Here is a 20,476-nt window from a genome sequence, read left to right as displayed (position 1 = left end):
AGCTGAAAATCAATTTTTTCTACAACATCATCATTCCATTTTCATAACTGTGGTTCATATGTGTTATCTAAGCACCTTCTCTATAAAACCTGCATTTAAAATAAAATAGTTATTTTAAACTAAAATAGCTTTCCAACTAGTCCTTCTAAGGGAAGTTGCTCAGTCGTGTCCGACTCTTTGCAACCCCATGGACTGTGGCCTACCAGGTTCCTCTGTCCATGGGATTTTCCAGGTAAGAGTACTGGAATGGGTTGCCATTTCCTTCTCCAGAGCATCTTCCTGACACAGGGATCGAACCCAGGTCTCCTGCATTGTAGGCAGACACTTTACCATCTGAGCCACCAGGAAAGTCCACCAGTCCTTCTAAGTCCCACTGAAATGATCATAGTACAAATAGAAAAATAACTCTATACCTCATAATTCTATTAGACCAAATCCCTTATTCAAATCCTAAAAGATGATGCTGTGAAAGTGCTGCACTCAATATGCCAGCAAATTTGGAAAACTCAGCAGTGGCCACAGGACTGGAAAAGGTCAGTTTTCATTCCAATCCCAAAGAAAGGCAATGCCAAAGAATGCTCAAACTACCGCACAATTGCACTCATCTCACATACTGGCAAAGTAATGCTCAAAATTCTCCAAGCCAGGCTTCAACAGTACGTGAACCATGAAATTCCAGATGTTCAAGCTGGATTTAGAAAAGGTAGAAGAATCAGGGGTCAAATTGCCAACATCCACTGAATCATAGAAAAAACAAGAGAATTCCAGGAAAAAATCTACTTCTGCTTTATTGATTACGCCAAAGCCTTTGACTGTGTGAATCACAACAAACTGTGGAAAATTCTTTAAGAGATGGGAATACTAGACCACCTGACCTGAGAAATCTATATGCAGAGTTCAGTTCAGTTTAGTCGCTCAGTTGTGTCTGACTCTTTGCGACCCCATGAACTACAGTACGCCAGGCTTCCCTGTCCATCACCAACCACGTCCATCAAGTCGGTGATGCCATCCAACCATCTCATCCTCTGTCGTCGCCTTCTCCTGCCCCCAATCCCTCCCAGCATCAGAGTCTTTTCCAATGAGTCAACTCTTTGCATGAGGTGGCCAAAGTATTGGAGTTTCAGCTTTAGTATCATTCCTTCCAAAGAACACCCAGGACTGATCTTCTTTAGAATGGACCGGTTGGATCTCCTTGCAGTCCAAGGGACTCTCAAGAGTCTTCTCCAACACCACAGTTCAAAAGCATTCATTCTTCGGCGCTCAGCTTTCTTCATAGTCCAACTCTCACATCCATACATGACTACTGGAAAAACCATAGCCTTGACTAGATGGACCTTTGTTGGCAAAGTAATGTATTTGCTTTGAATATGCTATCTAGGTTGGTCATAACTTTCCTTCCAAGGAGTATGCAGAGTACATCATGTGAAATGCAGGGGTGGATGAAGCACAAGCTGGAATCAAGATTGCTGGGAGAAATATCAATAACCTCAGATATGCAGATGACACTACCCTTATGGCAGAAAGTGAAGAGGAACTAAAGAGCCTCTTGATGAAAGTGAAAGAGGAAAGTGAAAAAGTTGGCTTAAAACTCAACGTTCAAAAAACTAAGATCATGGTATCTGGTCCCATCACTTCATAGGGATGCAAATAGATGGGGAAACAATGGAAACAGTGAGAGACCTTATTTTCTTGGCTCCAAAATCACTGCAGATGGTGACTGCAGCCATGAAATTAAAAGATGCTTGCTCCTTGGAAGAAAAGCTATGACCAACCTAGACAGCATATTAAAAAGCAGAGACATTTCTTTGCTGACAAAGGTCTGTCTAGTCAAAGCTACGGAGAAGGCAATGGCACCCCACTCCAGTACTCTTGCCTGGAAAATCCCATGGATGGAGGAGCCTGGTAGGCTGCAGTCCACGTGGTCGCGAAGAGTTGGACACAACTAAGTGACTTCACTTTCACTTTTCACTTTCATGCACTGGAGAAGGAAATGGCAACCCACTCCAGTGTTCTTGCCTGGAGAATCCCAGGGACAGGGGAGCCTGGTGGGCTGCCATTTATGGGGTTGCACAGAGTTGGACATGACTGAAATGACTTAGCTTAGCTTAGCTTAGTCAAAGCTATGGTTTTTCCAGTAGTCATGTATGGATGTGAAAGTTGGAATATAAAGAAAGTTGAGTGCTGAAGAGTTGATGCTTTTGAACTGGAGAAGACTCTCGAGAGTCCCTTGGATTGCAAGAAGATCCAACCAGTTTCCTAAAGGAAATCAGTCCTGAATATTCATTGGAAGGACAAATGCTGAAGCTGAAACTCCAATACTTTGGCCATCTGATGGGAAGAACTGACTCACTGGAAAAGACTCTGATGCTGGGAAAGATTGAAGGCAGGAAGAGAAGGGGACAACAGAGGATGAGGTGGTTGGATGGCATCACTGATTCAATAGACATGAGTTTTGAGTAGTGTCAGGGAGTTGGTGATGGACAGGGAAGCCTGGCATGCTGAAGTCCATGGTGTCGCAAAGAGTCGGACATGACTGAGTGTCTGAACTAAACTGGAATCCCTTATATGCCTTAAAACGGAGATCTTCTTCATCAAATATATTTTCTCACCCAAATCACACTCTACTGTCATTTCATTCAAAGGTCTAGTTATGGTGTATATTTTCCCATGATCTTCCCAGAAATAATCTCCTTCTACTAAAATGTGTAAACCTTTCTTTCTTCTTCTTTGCTTTTCCATCTTTTTAAACCTTTCTTCATAAAGGGAATATGTACTAGCATATTCCCTAGGGAATATGTCCAGTACTTACATTATGGGCAACATGATTGTTTTAAACTCAGAGATACTGTGATCCTGAGTTTTGTCTTATTAGAGAATTGTGTGTTTGTGTGTTTGATGGTCATTTTTTTTTTCATTTTATAATTTGTTTGAGAAAATTGTGTATCTAAAGAATTAGTTTGGTTGAGGACTCTGAAGAAAGATGAAGCATCTGATTCATATTTGACCAGTAGGTTTTCTCTCTGGCTGCACTGGGTATGGGGCTGAGGTCCTCTTGGCTCAGGACTTTATGGGAAAGGGAGGAGTCAATGTGTTCCAGGAACCCGGTCCTGAAAGCCACTCAACCAGACAGTTATAAGAAAGCTTCAAATCTGACTTTTAATTTCCTTCACAGACCAATTATTTACTGTTTGTGCATGGCCATTTATTTCCTAAGAACATAAGGAGGTATTCCATTGGATGAGATTTTTTAAATTACAATTTTTTTTTATCAGTTTGGACAGTAAAAGTAACGTTCTCAGGAATACCTGAAACTTACTGTCTAGTAGCAATTTCCACCATGAGACACATCTTTTAAAGCAATTATGGGGCTTTAATAAATCATCCATAAGCCTGAGTGTTATTGAGAGACAAACTTTAAAAATCTTTCAGTTGTCTACTATTTGCACCCCCAGATATTTTAATAGGCAATGAATACTGTCAGAGTTGGAAATGGAAATTCACAGACTATTCTATAGGGACATTAGGAAAATGTGCTCTGATCACTAGGTTTTGGGGGCAGCCAGGATTTTCCTGTACTGTATTTAACATGGAACCATGCATGTAGTCATTTACTGAGTTAAACTAGATCGAATTTATCTAGCTTTCTGTGGTTAGAGATCACGTTTTCAAAACGAAGAGTTCTCATCCCAGGGGGCAAGTATTCCAAAACCTCTCCTTTTCAGGGCTTGCTGGTCACTCCAGACCTCCCTGTCTCCCCATGCCAACTCTCCATGCTGGGCCTGGCAGTCGGGAACAGGTGTGGCCCGGGCCCGCAGTTGCCGGAGCTACTTTATACTCACCACAAACAAGACACTCTCTCTTTATTTGGACAGACGGACTGGAGAGGGCGGAACCACATTCCGACTGGCCTTGCTGGTGTGTGCACGCAGGCGGACTCTGGTATCAGCACGCAGGCCGCTTGGGCACATCCCACGCACGGCCGTGGCGTGCTGACGTCACAGCTGTCCGTGTGAGCAGGGGCGGGGTCCGCGGCCTTCCTCGCGCCCTGTCAGCGGCTCAGGCAGAGTCTGAAGGCCCTGTGTCATCACTTCCCGCTCTGGGCCAGATGCCTCCTCCGGCCGGGCCATGTGTTCCCCACGGAAGTTCAGTTCCGGACCAAGTGCGAGGTGATCGTCAGGACGTGACAGCCCCCGAGTCTGTTTAAGTGAGTCTCTGCCACACCACTCCAAGGCCTGAAGAGTTGCTGAGCTTTCTTCCAATGTGAACTCCGTGGGGCAGCTATGGAGGGCTGACTCACGGCTTCTCCACACCCTGTGATACCAGATATGATAGGAAAGATGTCAGAAGGTGTGGCATTAAAAAGCATTTGAATTATGTGGAGAAAATCATTGTGTGGCTGAGTGTTCCTAACGCCGGCCAAAGCGACATCAATGCAGGAATTGCTGTGCATGAGTAAGATCTCTGAGTGTACAGGAAATAATGAGGACAGGGTTTGGGATGTTCTGGGACACTGACATTGGGTGATAATCCATCACAGCTAAAAATAGTATTTTATCAGCTTATCAGGGTATAAAGAAGGCTGAGTGCCAAAGAATTGATTGTTTTTAATTGTGGAGAGTCCCTTGGACCTCAAGGAGATCAAACCAGTCAATCCTAAAGGAGATCAATCCTAAATATTCATTAGAAGGACTGATGCTGAAGCTGAAGTTCCAATACCTTGGCCACCTGATGCGAAGAGCCACCTATTTAGATAAGACCCCAATTCTGGGAAAGATTGAGGGAAGGAGGAGAAGAGGGCAGCAGAGGAAGAAATGGCTGGATGGCGTCATCAACTCAATGGACATGAGTTTGAGCAAACTCCAGGAGACGGTGAAGGACAGGGAAGCCTGTTGTGTTGCAGTCCATGGGGTCACAAAGAGTCGGACACAACTCAGCGCCTGAACAACAGGGTAGAGAGATTTCTCTTCCATAACTGAAATCACCTTTTCCTGAATGACAACCTAGGATTATGTTTTTTTCTGCTGGATGTAGAGCTCCACAGAGTCTCACCTGTGTCGAGAGAGCTGGGAAACTTCTGAATCTTGGCTAAATGCCTTGTTAGCATCTCATGTTGGTGAGACTGCACGCTCGTCTTGTAAGTCAGAGGAACATCGAAGCCCACACTCCAGGCCCAGGGTATGCTAGCCAAAGGAAAGGACACCTTGGCAGTGCAATGAGTCCTTTGGAGGGTGATGGCGGCCAAGTTGTGGCCTGACTCCTGCCCCGTTCAGTGACCGCAGGGCACATCCTTTCCTTGTCCAGACAGCTGTTTCACATGCTGCCCTGGCTCACCAGGGACGTGAGTGGAGTGAGTGGGGTGAGCTGTACAAACCCTCTGCCACCTGTGGCAGACACCCTAAGCATGTCCTTCCAGTCTGGAGGACAGTGCTTTCTAAGAGGGTAGGGATGGGAGCCCCTTAAAACGGGTCAGGGGGGTAAGTGGATATGAAGGGAACATGACATTCTTCTTCAAGAGGGTAAAACTGACTCAGAAGCACGTCGGATTTGTGGTGTGTTTTCTTATTTCCCTTAAAAGATCAGTGGAATTTGTAGTGGTTCATGGTGAACCACACTCATTTCTAGAGAAAACCCAGATGTGATGGATGCATACTGCAGAAGACATTTTTTTACTCTAATGCCAGAAAAAGTAGCTCCTAGAATCCCAGGGATGTATGTTGGATATTCACTCTCCTTTGGCTGCGACCAAACACGTGGCTCATAGGAGGCTCAGGGATCATGCCCGGCTCCTCCCATCTTCCTCCAGATAAAGCCAAATAGTCAGAGCGGAGGAGAGTGTGGAGAACACAGACCAAGAGCAGGAGGGATCAGGGAAGAACTGCTGATGGCCTGGAGGCAGGCGTTCTCCACTTACAGGCACACACACCTCTCTGAGTGCCCCTGCCCTCTCCAGTCCCTGTAGCGAGACCCAGACTATAAATAGCTGCTGACCCGGGGAGCTGAGGGGACCTCCCCGTGAGGGAAACTGGCCTGGAGGGCCTGCAAGGGCTTGCCCATGGCTTTGCTAAAGCTTCTATCTTCTTAGCAGGCAAGAAGTGGGCTTTCAGAGGAAATCAAAAGCATAACTTCTCAGTATGGAACCAAATATACACCAAAGTACAGGACTTGAGCATTTTATTCAGGGCTCTGGTCTGTTGGAGGTGGGCGGTGGAGGGAAATAGTGATGAATAATAACTAGGCATTGCTGATCTGTCAGGCGGATGTACTGTTGAAGGAGAATTAGTGTCTCGGATTTTCCGGAAATGCAGAATGGCTGCTCAGCTTTTCCTTGTGCTCAGTCCAGAGTCTCAGGTGTACAGTTCACCTTCTAATTAGGAACAGAGGAACCAGTGACTCTTATGTTTCTAAAAGTACCCGTTTTTGTACACTTGCTTTGCAGCTTCAGTTGTCACATTTGGGGATTTGTCTAGGAAAATCATCGTGTTGGATTCTGATACTGTTCTCATGGGGAATTTTAATGTCCTCAATCTGACTTTTTTTTTTAATATAAATATCAAGTACCAGAGTAAGTCAACCTTGGCTGGTATTAAATAGGGAAGAGCTTAGAAGAGTTGTTATTTACAAAAGTACTTTAAAGTCAGAATACTTTTCTTTCTCAGAAGCATCTTGGAAAGTTTCCTTTTTCTCCACATTGCTTCTCAGCTGAGATTTGTGGCACAGACTGTTAGAATCAGACTTGCCCTGTCTTGGTTTTGAATGGGAGTCAACGTGGTAGACACAGGCACACGTCGAAGAGATGATGGGTTTGCTTCCAGACCCTTCTCTGCTGTAATCCATTAGTGTGCAATACCGTTATGTCTAAAACACGGTTGAAATAGCGTGAGGACGGCCATGATGTGACGCAGAAACACAAAGCGAGCCAAAGGTATGTGGAAAAACGGCGCTGACAGACTCGCTCGGTGCGGGTTGCCACAGACCTTCACTTCACTACAAAATGCAGTACCTGAGACGCACAGTCAAGTGAAAGGCAGTAAAACAAGGTCTGCCTGTACGTGACACTAAAGCGAAGGGACAAGTCCCCGGAGGAGGAATTCAAAAAGGACACATCACAGTCAGCTTAACCTCTGAGCCAGATGATGGCTGCAGAGGGGAGGCGGGTGTGAGGGGGAGAGAGGAGTCACCCCCGCCCCCACCACCCCAACCTTGGCGGGTTGCACCATCCTTGCTGGGGACCATCTGGACTGTGGTCAGCTCCTGCCCAGGTGAATCGAGGATGTGATAAGCCTGCTCAGTAATAGCTTTGGTGGAACATTTTTGAAAAAAAGCTTCAATTTGAAACTTGGAGAAGTAAATGCTCCCCACCCCCTTTTAAAAGATGTATCTGAGCTGAGACCTAGAGTAACAAGCCTGCAAATGAATGCACTGAATAATTAACCTCCAGCCTGAGGAGTCTTAAACATGTCAGGTGACAAGACTTTTTGGCCTACAAATAGGATCTCTGGTTTGGAGTGAATTCTGCCAAGGTGGATGGGCAGAGTGTGTTTCCATCTGCCTCGTTTTCCTCTTCCAAAGTACGTGCATCATTAACGTCTACTGTTTACTCGGTACTGTGAGGGGTTTAATTTGTTTGCGAATATTCTGTTTGATTCCACACCCTTTCCCCAAACTGTCATTTGCTGGAAAATAACTAGCAATGAGTAGGCAAGGCATATTGCTTTCTTCACTAGATTATGTTATGTTTTCTGAGGCCTTTTTCCCTTCACACATGCTTTCTTATGTAGAAGAGAAGCACATGAGGTAAGATGTGTCTGAATAATCAGATCAACAGGGGTTGGATTTTCCTAGGAAGAATCTCTGCTTCCTATGACCAAGGGGCTGCTGTGGAGGGGAGGGAGGCTTGCTTGACTGGACAGTGGAAACAGAAAACGTCCTTAACACGACTAAGCTCTGGTCTGGATTCTCCTGATGCGCTTTCTGAAATATCCCCTAGACAGGGGCTGTGAGGTGACGGGCGCCACCTGGTGGAGGATTCCAGCAAGGCCCGGGCAAACACGTGAAACCACCTTTTCCCTCTCTGCTTCCATGAAGTCTCCGAAAGGAGAATCTATGGCAAGCTGCTTCTCGTGCCTCTTGGCCCGTCCTGAAATAGTCCTGTCACATGAGAAGCTCTGACCCTTCAGAAGGTTTCGGAGGATGATATTTCTAGCCACAGCAAGAGCGTACGCCAAAGCTCAGTGTTGGCTATGTGCTCGTCCTGTCTGGGGCATCTTGCTCCTGGAGTGCTTTCCTCTGTTCATTTCTCTTATTGCTCTCTTCGGTGGGCACCTTGCGTCATCTGTATTTTACTAGTGATGAATCGGAGACACAGAGACGTTAGAACCATGCTCAGTGTTACTCAGCTACTAAAGTTTAAACTTTCTAAACAGTGAACCTGAACCAGGGTAGACAGATTGCAGCCCTGTGCTCTTCAACCACCATATACTTTCTGAAACTCAGTTACCATCAGCAGACCCTTCCTTGGCCTTAAATGAAACTGCTTCTCAGATCAAACCCCTCACTACTTATGAGTAGATATGGATATACATGCACAATCATTCTCTATCAATCATTGTTTCACAAGAAAGTACAGAGTATTGACACTTCCCTGGTGGTCTAGTGGTTAAGACTCTGTGCTTCCAATGCAGGAGATGAGGGTTCAATCCCTAGTTAGGGAGCTAAGGTTCTGCATGCCATGGGGAATGGCCAAAAAGTTAAAAAAAAAAAAAAAAAGAGTACAGAGTATTGAATATAAAGGATGTTTAGTGTCGGAAGTTATCATGCCAATCTAAAAAAGTAGTAAGTATTTGAAAAATCTGATAGATAACACCCAATACATAGGATTCATTGACTAAAGACATTAGACCAGAAAATGACCTTTGTACAAAAAAAATGCTCTTCTCACCACACGGCCAATAAGAAACCCACCTTGTTCTTGATATGCCATAATTATTTGTCCGTTTATTTGTTTTATTATGATCACAAAGCTTCATGGGCTTTGGGACCATATTTTGATTATGCCTCCAGTAAGCTATTTTAACCTAACAGAAGCAGAGGATATCAAGAAGAGGTGGCAAGAATACACAGAAGAACTGTACAAAAAAGATCATGTCCCAGATAATCACGATGGTGTGATCACTAACCTAGAGCCAGACATCCTGGAATGTGAAGTCAAGTGGGCCTTAGAAAGCATCACTACAAACAAAGCTAGTGGAGGTGATGGAATTCCAGTTGAGCTATTTCAAATCCTCAAAGATGATGCTGTGAAAGTGCTGCACTCAATATGCCAGCAAATTTGGAAAACTCAGCAGTGGCCACAGGACTGGAAAAGGTCAGTTTTCATTCCAGTCCCAAAGAAAGTCAATGCCAAAGAATGCTCAAACTACCGCACAATTGTACTCATCTCACACGCTAGTAAAGTAATGCTCAAAATTCTCCAAGCCAGGCTTCAGCAATACATGAACCGTGAACTTCCTGATGTTCAAGCTGGTTTTAGAAAAGGCAGAGGAACCAGAGATCAAATTGCCGACATCCATTGGATCACGGGAAAAGCAAGAGAGTTCCAGAAAAACATCTATTTCTACTTTATTGACTATGCCAAAGCCTTTGACTATGTGGATCACAATAAACTGTGGGAAATTCTGAGAGATGGGAATACCAGACCACTTGACCTGCCTCTTGAGAAATCTGTGTACAGGTCAGGAAGCAACAGTTAGAACTGAACATGGAACAACAGACTGGTTCCAAATAGGAAAAGGAGTACATCAAGGCTGTATATTGTCACCCTGCTTATTTAACTTCTATGCAGAGTACATCATGAGAAACGCTGGGCTGGAAGAAACACAAGCTGGAATCAAGATTGCTGGGAGAAATACCAATAACATCAGATATGCAGATGACACCACCCTTATGGCAGAAAGTGAAGAGGAACTAAAAAGCCTCTTGATGAAGGTCAAAGTGAGGAGTGAAAAAGTTGGCTTAAAGCTCAACATTCAGAAAACAAAGATCATAGCATCCAGTCCCATCACTTCATGGGAAATAGATGGGGAAACAGTGGAAACAGTGTCAGACTTTATTTTTCTGGGCTCCAAAATCACTGCAGATGGTGACTGCAGCCATTAAATTAAAAGACGCTTACTCCTTGGAAGGAAAGTTATGTCTAACCTAGATAGCATATTCAAAAGCAGAGACATTACTTTGCCAACAAAGATCCGTCTAGTCAAGGCTATGGTTTTTCCTGTGCTCATGTATGGATGTGAGAATTGGACTGTGAAGAAGGCTGAGCGCTGAAGAATTGACGCTCTTGAACTGTGGTGTTGGAGAAGACTCTTGAGAGTCCCTTGGACTGCAAGGAGATCCAACCAGTCCATTCTGAAGGAGATCAGCCCTGGGATTTCTTTGGAAGGAATGATGCTAAAGCTGAAACTCTAGTACTTTGGCCACCTCATGCGAAGAGTTGACTCATTGGAAAAGACTCTGATGCTGGGAAGGATTGGGGGCAGGAGGAGAAGGGGACGACAGAGGATGAGATGGCTGGATGGCATCACTGACTCAATGGACGTGAGTCTGAGTGAACTCCGGGAGATGGTGATGGACAGGGAGGCCTGGCGTGCTGCGATTCATGGAGTTGCAAAGAGTCGGACACGACTGAGTGACTGAACTGAACTGAAGCTATTTTATGAATTTTTGTTAGACTTCAAAAAATAGAAATTATAAAATTCAATTGGAGATAAGTTATGCTTTCAAAATGTATGACCTAATTTAAATATAACTTCATTTAAAACAATTATTACCTGAATATTGGCAATACTTTCTATGCCTGCTAAAATGACTGTGGCAAGTGGGTTTGAAATATAATACACTTGTCTCTCAAGACAGCTATTGCTTATGTTTTTATGAATTTCTTTTTGTAGTTAAGATTTTTCCGTAGTGTTAGTGCTTCACGTGGTGTGTGGACCAAATCAATAATTGTTGTTGTTCAATCCCTAAATCGTGTCTGACTCTTTGTGACCCTATGGACTGCAGCACGCCAGGCTTCCCTGTCTTTTCACTATGTCCCAGAATTTACTAAAACTCATGTCCACTGAGTAGGTGATGCCATCCAACTATCTCATTCTCTGTTGCCCTCTTCTCCTGCTGCCCCCAGTCGTTTCCAGCATCAGGGTCTTTCCCAAGTGTTGGCTCTTTGCATCAGGTGGCCAGAGTATTGGAGCTTCAGCTTCTGCAGCAGTCCTTCCAATGAGTATTTTGGGTTGATTTCCTTTAGGATTGACTGGTTTGATCTCCTTTCCGTCCAAGGGACTCTCAAGAATCTTCTCGAGCACCAGTTTGAAAGCATCAATTCTTCGTTGCTCAGCCTTCTTTATGGTCCACCTCTCACATCCATACATTATTGATCCATACATCAATAATATTGCTGATATCCCATCAATAGGAGATGCATCTCTCTGGGTGTGAACACACGTCCTCTCCTCCCACCCCACCCCCACCACATTCACTTCCCAGCACAGGTAGCCACACGTTTCCACCACACTTTTTTTTTTCTTTTTTCATACATTTTGTTTCTTGTTTTGATATATTTTCAAACTTACAGAGAAATGGTAAGCCCCTTCACCCAGAGACTGCCTTCATATATTTCTGATTTTCCCAACGTCTATTAAAGAAAGCAAAAGAATCGAGTCCTGGAACAGGCCCTGTGTTTAGATGTGTCATCTGAGTATCCATCAGACCAGAGTAAATCCTTCTTTGACCTTCATGAGCTGGGCTCTTTCGAGGAGTACAGGCCTGTGGTTTTCTGGAACGTTCCTGAGTTGGTCTGCCTGATGCTTCCTCAGTACTGGGTTTCGGTTCTTCCCTCCCGCTGCAGCAGCACAGCCGTTACATTGTGTTCTCACTGAATCTCTTGAAGTGGTAAGTGACACCAGTCTCTCATGTCCCTGGTTTTACCAACTTTGATCCCTTGAGTAAAGTGGGATTTGCCAGGTTTCTTCAGTGTAAAGTTGCTGTTTTTTCTTTACGACTAATACGCGTTTTTGTGGGAAGAGACTCTGAGCCGGTGTAAACATTTATTTCCCATCTAAATTTCATCCACTAGTTTTAGTATCCATTTTTGTTTCTTGCCTGAATTAATTCTGACTTAAATGATCACCTAGCAGTGATTTCTGATTCAGCTCTTCCTTCTGTATTTATGTCAGCATTCTGAATGAAAGGCATTCCCTTCTCCCTACTTATTTATTTACTTGCTTATTTATATCTCTCTGGGCTCTTGGATCCCTCTCTTGTTTGATGGGATGTAATGGGCTTCTATCATTATTTGTTTAATAGTCAAATGTTCTTAGAACTGGCTAGGAGAAGCCCCAAGATGTGTTTTCTGAACACCCTCACTGCTCTCTGAGCACACCTGTACTTTTTTGGTATAACATGATGTTCCAGATTCGTCTTGTACTTTCTGTCCCAGCCTGGACTCAGCTGTTTGTCAGAGATGCCCCGAACCCTGGGTTTAGAAGCTGAGTTGTGGATGCCCGGTGTGCTCCATGGAACTGGGGTGGTGTTGCTGCCAGACTTTCACAGGGAACAGCCAGGAAGTGTAGCTAGGCACACACACGCACAAAGGTGTGTGCACACATTTGCCTCCGTATCCATTCATTTATCCATCTATCTAAAACCGCAGATTTGCACCAACACATTCAATTCTAAAAAATCACCATAGAGTTCATTCTAGCTTTCCCCCCTTTTCAAATTTGTGACTCCCTTTTCAGGAGTGAAGAACTTGACTCCAGTTCACCTCAATATATGTATGTGGATGATCAGTCCCGCTGTAAGCAATGGTCTCCTGACTCTTCTTTTGGCTACTTACTTCATGCAGCCCCCGTCATAAATTTTTGCTGCCATATTAGCTAATTTGTTGGCCTTTGGTGTAAATACTGATAGTTCCCCCAGGTTTGTTTGTTCATTTTACTTCTGTTTGTCTGCACACACACACACACACACACACACACACACACGACACGGGCGATGTAGTGGGCTTTGAAGAGTAGGGAAGCACTGTTCTACCCCAGGGGTATAATCATAAGCTGGTCTGTTGTGAAGTAAATGGACTATGTCTCCAACCAGTGAACAAGACTGCATTGATAGAAACCACTATTATTCGTTGCTTTCAGGGTGTAATTGCTCTTTAAAGAACAGCAGTGATTAAATGTAACTGAATTCTTCCTTATTATGGATCGTCTGCATGATGTCCTACAATACTTTTTAATAATTTTATTTATTTATTTATTATTCTTGGCCGTGCTGGGTCTTTACTGCCGCCTAGACTTTTTCTCTAGTTGGCGGCAAGCGGGAGCTACTCTCCAGTAACGTGCAAGACCTTCTCATTGCTAGTGTCCTCTCTGGTTGCAGAGCACGGGCTCTGGAGCACGTGGGCTTCCGTAGTTGCAGCTCCCAGGCTCTAAAGCACAGGCTCAGTAGCTGTGGCGCACGGGCTGCGCTGCTTCACAGCGTGTGGAGACCACCCGGCCCAGGGGTCGAACCCATGTCTCCTGCATTGGCAGACGGGTTCTTTACCACTGAGCCACCTGGAAGGCCCTACAATACTTTAAAAAATATAGTCTAAATTCAGTAATTTACAATTCTTCAAGAAAAGATGTATAAAGCTACTAATTTTTCATGAAGGAAACTTTTTAAAATTAAAATACCTGAAAACAAAAGAGATTCACGTGATGCAAGGAAGATTTTATATATACATATATATATAAACAAATAATAAAAAATGGTTTGCAATGTGTTTGCATAAGGCAAAGGGTATGCAGATGACCAAGCCACACCTTTACCTTAGCAGAGCACACTGTCTGTGTATTTGCTGAAAAAAAAATGCAACGAGGGGCTCAGACTTGCTAGACAACACATGGCCTCACCATATTGTTGTCACAGTCTGGGGCATGGCTCTGCGAGGAGCTTGCTGGCCGGACCCGGCTTCACTGTCTCTTTGTGATCCAGTTGTCGTGCAGTGATTAGACTGCTCTATTCTGTGCTGCAATATTTACATTCACGTGCAGAAGGCAGAGTGAAGGATGGTTCTTATTAGTGAAGCCATTGTGTTGACTCTTCACAACTCTGTAGCTTGTATCATGATCAGGGTGAAGTTTCAGCTCTGATGATGACATACTTTGACATAACGTGTGGGCCCTTCTCAAGATTCTTTATGAAATTGATGACCCAGGAGGGCGAGGACACCTAAATACTTCAGGAACATGGTTAACTCCACAAGAGCGATGGATGGCTAGGCTTGTAACCCACGTTAAATTTTCTCTCCATGTTTCCCAGCCTCTGCTCCTGATCACAGGGTGGTGCTTACCTTCCAGACAGACTAGCAATTAGAATGTGGAGCTTTTATACCCGATAGTTCAGTTCATTCATTCAAAGAGTACAGTAGATCCTTAACAAGTTTGGATTGAACTTTTGGACAAATAACAAGTGACCTCAGGTATATTTTTGTTGTTCTGTTGCTAAGTCATATCTGACTGCAACCCCATGAACTGCAGCATGTCATGATTCCCTGTCCTTCACTATCTCCCAGAGTTTGCTCAAACTCATGTCCTTTGAGTCAGTGATGCCATCCAACCATCTCATCCTTTGCCACCACCTTCTCCTCTTGCCCTTAATCTTTCCCAGCATGAGGGTCTTTTACAATGAGCCAGCTTTTTGCATCAGGTGGGCAAAGGATTAGAGCTTCAGCATCAGCCCTTCCAGTGAATATTCAGAATTGATTTCCTTTAGGATTGACTGGTTTGATCTCCTTGCTGTCCAAGGGACTCTCAAGAGTCTTTTCCAGCACACGATTCGAAAGCATCAATTCTTAGCACTCAGCCTTGTTTATGGTCCAGCTCTCAATATCCATACATGACTACTGGAAGTATATTTTGCTTTGGGACAAATTCGTGTATGGGGACCTGTCCCTCATTCAGTAGTGAATCAACTTAGCGGCTCTCGAGACTGCAGCTCAGTGCAGCGGTTGTACCTCCTTGCTGTCACGGTAACAGTCACATGGAAAAGCATGTGCCTAGTAGTAGTCTCAGATTTCCGCATTCATACAGCTCTTCTGTCGTGTTATTTGATAAAGTCAAGCGTCCAACACTATGCTACTTCTCTGCCCTTATAATCCCAACGGTATTTTTGAATAGGTGGATTGCAGTTTTATATTGAAATGGTTCATAAATTATATTGAAGGTTTAGTAATTTCCCTCCCTCCTTTCTTTCTTTCTTCCTTTCTTTTATTTAATAAGGCTCTTGATCGCAAATCCACAGAAAGTTTGTTAAAGAGTCACGTATGTTCTTTTATATTAGTTCAGTGCTCCCATCTCTGTTTTTTTTTTTCTGGTACTTACTTACTTGGCTTCTGTTTTCACTGTCACATTTACAGCACCAGTTAGCTGTAATTATAAATGTTACATTGTTATAACAATAGTCAGAAAGACTTTGAACTAAAAATCAGCTAGGAAAGCTACCAGCTGAGTTTGCATAAACTTGAAACTGGGGGTTCAGAGTACCTGTTTCATGAGTATGTTGTACATGTTGAAAGAAATAACGTATAACAATGCTCATCACAAACGAGACATACAATAAAGATGAATAAATGTTGGAAAGTAAATTCTGCTAGGCAGGGCTTCCCTGGTGGCTCAGACGGTAAAGAATCTGCCAGCATTTGAGGAGACCTGGGTTCAATCCCTGAAGATCTCCTGGAGAAGGGAATGGCAACTCACTCCAGTTTTTTTGCCTGGAGAATCCCATGGACAGAGGGATTCTTGCCTGGCGGGCTACAGTCCATGGGCTCCCACAGAGTCAGAGACGACTAAGCGGCTTCCACAATAGCACAAGGGATCTTTGACTCTTAGGTTCGCAAGCACCTGATGCGGCCCCTGGCACACGGTGAACGCTCAGTCAGCACAGGTCAGCCACCGTCCTTGTTCTTCTGCAGCTCCCACTCTCAGTGCCCTGATCACTGAAGATAAGTGATGTGCCTAGGAAGCGTTCAATAGCAGGTCTGACACCAAGCAGGCGATTTAGCTAGAGTTGCATTCTCACAGTTTTATCGTCAGGCGTGTGACTGGTCTGCTAGCACGCTCGGGCAGACATCTTCAGAAAGGCTAAAGGTGTCTTGTTCTGTCCCCTCAGGCGTCCTGTTTGCCCTGGTGGTGATGCTGTACGTCATCTGGGTGCAGGCGGTGGCCGACTTGGAAAGCTACAGACACAGGAAAATGAGAGACTGCTTGGATTTCAGCCCCTCTGTGCTGTACGGCTGGTCGTTCTTCCTGGCCCCGGCGGGAATTTTTTTCTCCCTGCTAGCTGGATTACTGTTTCTGATTGTTGGACGGCACATTCAGATACATCACTAGTCAGACTGCTGCCTCCAGTGTCTCCCTGAATGATTTAAAACAGAGCTTTTTTTTTTTTTTTTCATTTTGTCTCCATGATCCCGGCATAGAATGAGTTGATGTAACTTGTTAGTTGCTATTTGAGTTAGCCATTGTGATTTTCTCTCATAAGAGGGTCCTAGAATCTCTCCAGGTGCTTCGGTCTTGTCTAAGTGCCCTCAGGAACCTAGTTTGCAGGTAACAGGGGCCTCATCCCTTTCACCATACTTGGAGTTTGCAGGTAGCAAAGGCCTGAACCATCATCAGGGGCAGATCATGATTTGATCTAAGCCTCCTTCACATTCACTTCCGCTACTGTTAAGAATAATTCTTGGGAGAGTAATTATGAACAACAAACAAATGTTGTCAGAGAATTAACTCTGCTTCTTTTCTCTGTACGTCAATACCCACGTACACAGGTACCAGCTCCTGTGAGCAGATTACTCACCACTAAAAAATAGATCAAAGTTGCTCCCTTAGCAGGAGCCACACAAACTCATCAGTCAGAATGGGCCCCCACAAAACCAACCTGTATTTATTCTTCTTTCTTAACCAAAATTAAGTTTGGTTATGTTAAGTTATTTACTTAATTGTGCATGCTTATATAAATCTTAGGCTATATTTAAAAGAAGCAAATCTTTATACCAAATCACAGATAACGCAGATTGGATTTTTCATGAACTGAAAGTGGCTTAATTGTGTATGGAATATGGTTGAAAGTATGTAAAAACCAAGCGCCTGTGCTTTGTACATAATTCTATTTGATATTTTAAAATTCCCAGCTAAAAATTATATTGATAATCTGTCCAGCATGTGAAGATTTACTGATGAAATGTGTTTTTAATATGCACTCACTATAAACGCCCAAAATGCTTCCAGATGAGGGTGATAATAGTCTTGCTTTATTAAAGACTATGAAATGTTAACTTTCCCCAAGATCCTATGGATTGTAGCTCTTCCCGTCATTTGATGCCCTTCCCTGTTGTCCCTCCCTGACATCAGCTTTACAGCAAGTACATTAGCATTTACGGATCTGCAGTTTGCTTTAACCTCTTGGAGGAAAACCTGAGGGGGTGGGCATGTAGGAATGATTATATTCACTAGAGTAGACATTTTGCATATCAAAGATGTTTGTTTGGCACTGGTTTTGATGGAAATCGCATCCATCTGAGAAGCCTAGGTCTAATTTGCATTTTGGAAGCCCCCTGGCAGAGGACTCGCCTAGTGAAGGCACAGAGGCTCTGTGTGGTGTGCGGACTGACGTGTTCCAGACACAGCACTTTACTCTGCAGCTGCTGCGGACACCAAGGGCTTGAGTCGGAGGCGGCTGGAAGGGTGACCCCTTAGAAGCCGAGCCTGGGGTGGGGCAGAGGCGCTGCTCCCCCGGCGCCTCACCCCCTGGTCCCCAGGTTGTCTCTTCTGTGCACACCTTGTACTTTCCTTTAGACCTGGTTTACTGGGAGGGTGCTCTTGGGGTGGGAAATGAAGGTCTGAGGTGTGTGCGGATCACGGGGCGTTTTAGGGGTTACGTACGGACCGGGCTTTCCTGTTAAAAAAAAAAAGAAAGAAAAGACTTCAGGTCCTTAACTGGTTTCTCAGGAGGTTTCATCACACGCGTTTTCCTGGTACTTTCCTTTGTGTTCTTCTGTTTCATTTTATATCGCTTCATTTATTTCTTTGCTTTTGGCCTGATTATTACAAAAAATAATTATGGGTTCTGTTATGCATGTTGACTGTGATATTAAGTTGTGGCATGCTATTAAGTTTTCCAGACGATGCTAGATGTATTTGATTAACTCATGGCATCTGTAAAAACAATTCCTTTTGGTAGAACTTTGGAATGGAGACTTTTTTTAGTGTATTATACGTCATTCAAATTTCATGTGCAAGCTGTTTTTTTTTTTTTTTTTTAGTAAAGGTTTGAATATTTGTAGTTTTCAGATGATTAGTCTTACTTTCTAATATTTGTGTGACTACCATATATTTATCTTAGGGTAACTGGCTGAATATCTGATGTACATGAGACTTTTACTCAGATCCACACTTTGGAAGTAATAGTTGTAATGCACTGATCACATTAATTCAAGTATATTGCCTGATCTATTTCAGCAACAATCCATGGAGGAAAGGTGAGTTGTATTTACTATGTCAACGAGTAAAATGCACTTATATATTCTTGTAACAGTCTTATATCTGATTTGGGATAGTATGCTTCATTTTATTTCTCTATTTAGTGTATTGATTTATTTCCAAATCTTTCAAAGTTTTGAAAATCTTTTTTTAAGAGAATTGAATTTGCATCTTGAAGTTTCAGTTCAATGAATAAGATAGCTTCTCAGTGACACTTGCAGAAAGAGTGAGGTAAGAGGAAAGTGAGGTGTGATCTTGGACTCTGGTGGAGACTGTTCTCTCCTTCTCCTCTTTGCCCAAGCGGTTTAGTTCAGTCCTGTGACAGGGAACACAGGAAACTGCTGGGAAAACCCTACAAAGATGCTGAATGAAGATGTTTAATTTGGGATTGAAGGTATGCTGTTAGCTAATACTGTTAAGTGTACTGTTACTGGACACTGACTGCTTTTATGATTAATCTATGAAATGTATTGACTGCATTTGAAGATTAAATCCACTTATAAGAGTATATTTATGTGATGGAAGAGGTGTCAGTGCTTGGTAATTATCGATTATCAACGTGTGTGTGTGTGTGTGTGTGTGTGTGTTACGTCTGTAAGTTTGTTTTTGTGGGTTTTTTTCCTACTGCTCTCTCTCCACTTGACCTGACTGACTATTGTGTTACGTCTGTAAGTTTGTTTTTGTGGTTTTTTTTTTTTTTCTCCTACTATTCTCTCTCCACTTGACCTGACTGACTGCTAGCATAATCAGCAGACCATCTCAAGGCTGCTGGGAATAGGGGCCGCATCATACGCTTGTAGATACTTAGTTTTTGATCGATTGATCAATACAGCATCATTAGTACAGTTTATGATTTCTAATACTTTTGCCTGTCCACATGATAGCATGACATTTCTAATTAATGCAGTTGCTTCATAATGTTGCTGTCTTAGTCATAAGATGGTGAACCCTGAAGCCTACCATTTTACCACTTACCCAGCTTCCAGAAAAATATGATTTCCAAGGTCTGTTACTTCCTATTCACAGACACAATAAGACAGAAAGAAAAGACATTAAAATTTGTTTACTTCTCTAAATTGTTTTTCTTTGCAAAAGTTATGCATATTCATTAAACCATTAAGAAAGTATAAATGAGTAGAAAGAAAGAAATTTCATCCATAACTCCACCAGTAGAGTCAAGCAGTACATCAGTAGTTCTAGTAGGTCACTTAAAGTTCTCAGTTGCTCAGTCACGTCCAGCTCTTTGTGACCCCATGGACTGTAAACCCACCAGGTTCCTCTGTCCAGGGGATTCTCCAGGCAAGAACACGGGAGTGAGTTGCCATGCCCTCCTCCAGGGCATCTTCCCCACCCAGGGATCGAACCCACCCACCTCTCTTCTGTCTGCTCCATTTGCAGGTGGGTTCTTTACCACGAGGGCCACCTGGGGACATTAGATAACTTAAAGGGTCATATAGAAAAGTGCTTTGTAAACTTAGATTTTTAGTTAATATGACAGCTTGAACAGTTTTGTTCATTAGATATTTCAGAGATTATCTGCACTCTCAATAGCAGCCAAGCCCATGCATCTCAGACATGGGCCTGCCTGGCCTATGTTAGAGTCTCTGATTCTGGAGATCCTGCTGTTTCTGAGTCACTTTGCTGTTCTTCGTGTGGACATACTTTAAAATGGAGAAATAACAAGGAACGTCCACCCTAGGTTATGGGCTTCCCAGGTGGCTCAGTGGTAAAGAATCCGCCTGCCAATGTAGGAGATGCAAGAGGTGAGTTTGATCCCTGGGTCAGGAAGATGCCCTGGAGGAGGAAATGACAACTCACTCCAGTATTCTTGCAGGGAAAATTCCGTGGACAGAGGAGCCTGGTGGGCTACAGTCCATGGGGTTGCAGAGAGTTGGACACAGCTG

General features: G+C 43.6%; 1 protein-coding gene across 8 annotated transcripts in view; it reads left to right on the top strand.

Annotated features, from left to right (window-relative positions):
- Positions 1 to 19,080, top strand: part of TMEM182 (transmembrane protein 182) — a 67,148-nt gene extending 48,068 nt beyond the window's left edge. For 6 of the 8 annotated variants that reach the window (XM_086327899.1, XM_086327897.1, XM_086327894.1 and 3 more), the window contains one exon: positions 16,204 to 19,080. In XM_086327899.1, coding sequence (XP_086184025.1) covers positions 16,204 to 16,424 — 221 coding nt within the window. In that variant the 3' untranslated portion in view covers positions 16,425 to 19,080. Of the gene's footprint in view, positions 1 to 3,872; positions 4,386 to 16,203 lie in introns of those variants that run through there. The other 2 variants (XM_086327893.1, XM_086327895.1) reach the window with 1 other exon arrangement.
- The last annotated feature ends 1,396 nt before the right edge of the window (positions 19,081 to 20,476 follow it).

This window comes from Bos grunniens, chromosome 11, assembly GCF_055505025.1.
Source record: "Bos grunniens cultivar Pamir isolate PY7600 chromosome 11, Bosgru_T2T1.0, whole genome shotgun sequence".
Lineage (NCBI taxonomy): Eukaryota > Metazoa > Chordata > Mammalia > Artiodactyla > Bovidae > Bos > Bos grunniens.
Note: the sequence above shows the minus strand (reverse complement) of the source record. Positions and strands in the feature narration are given on the sequence as shown.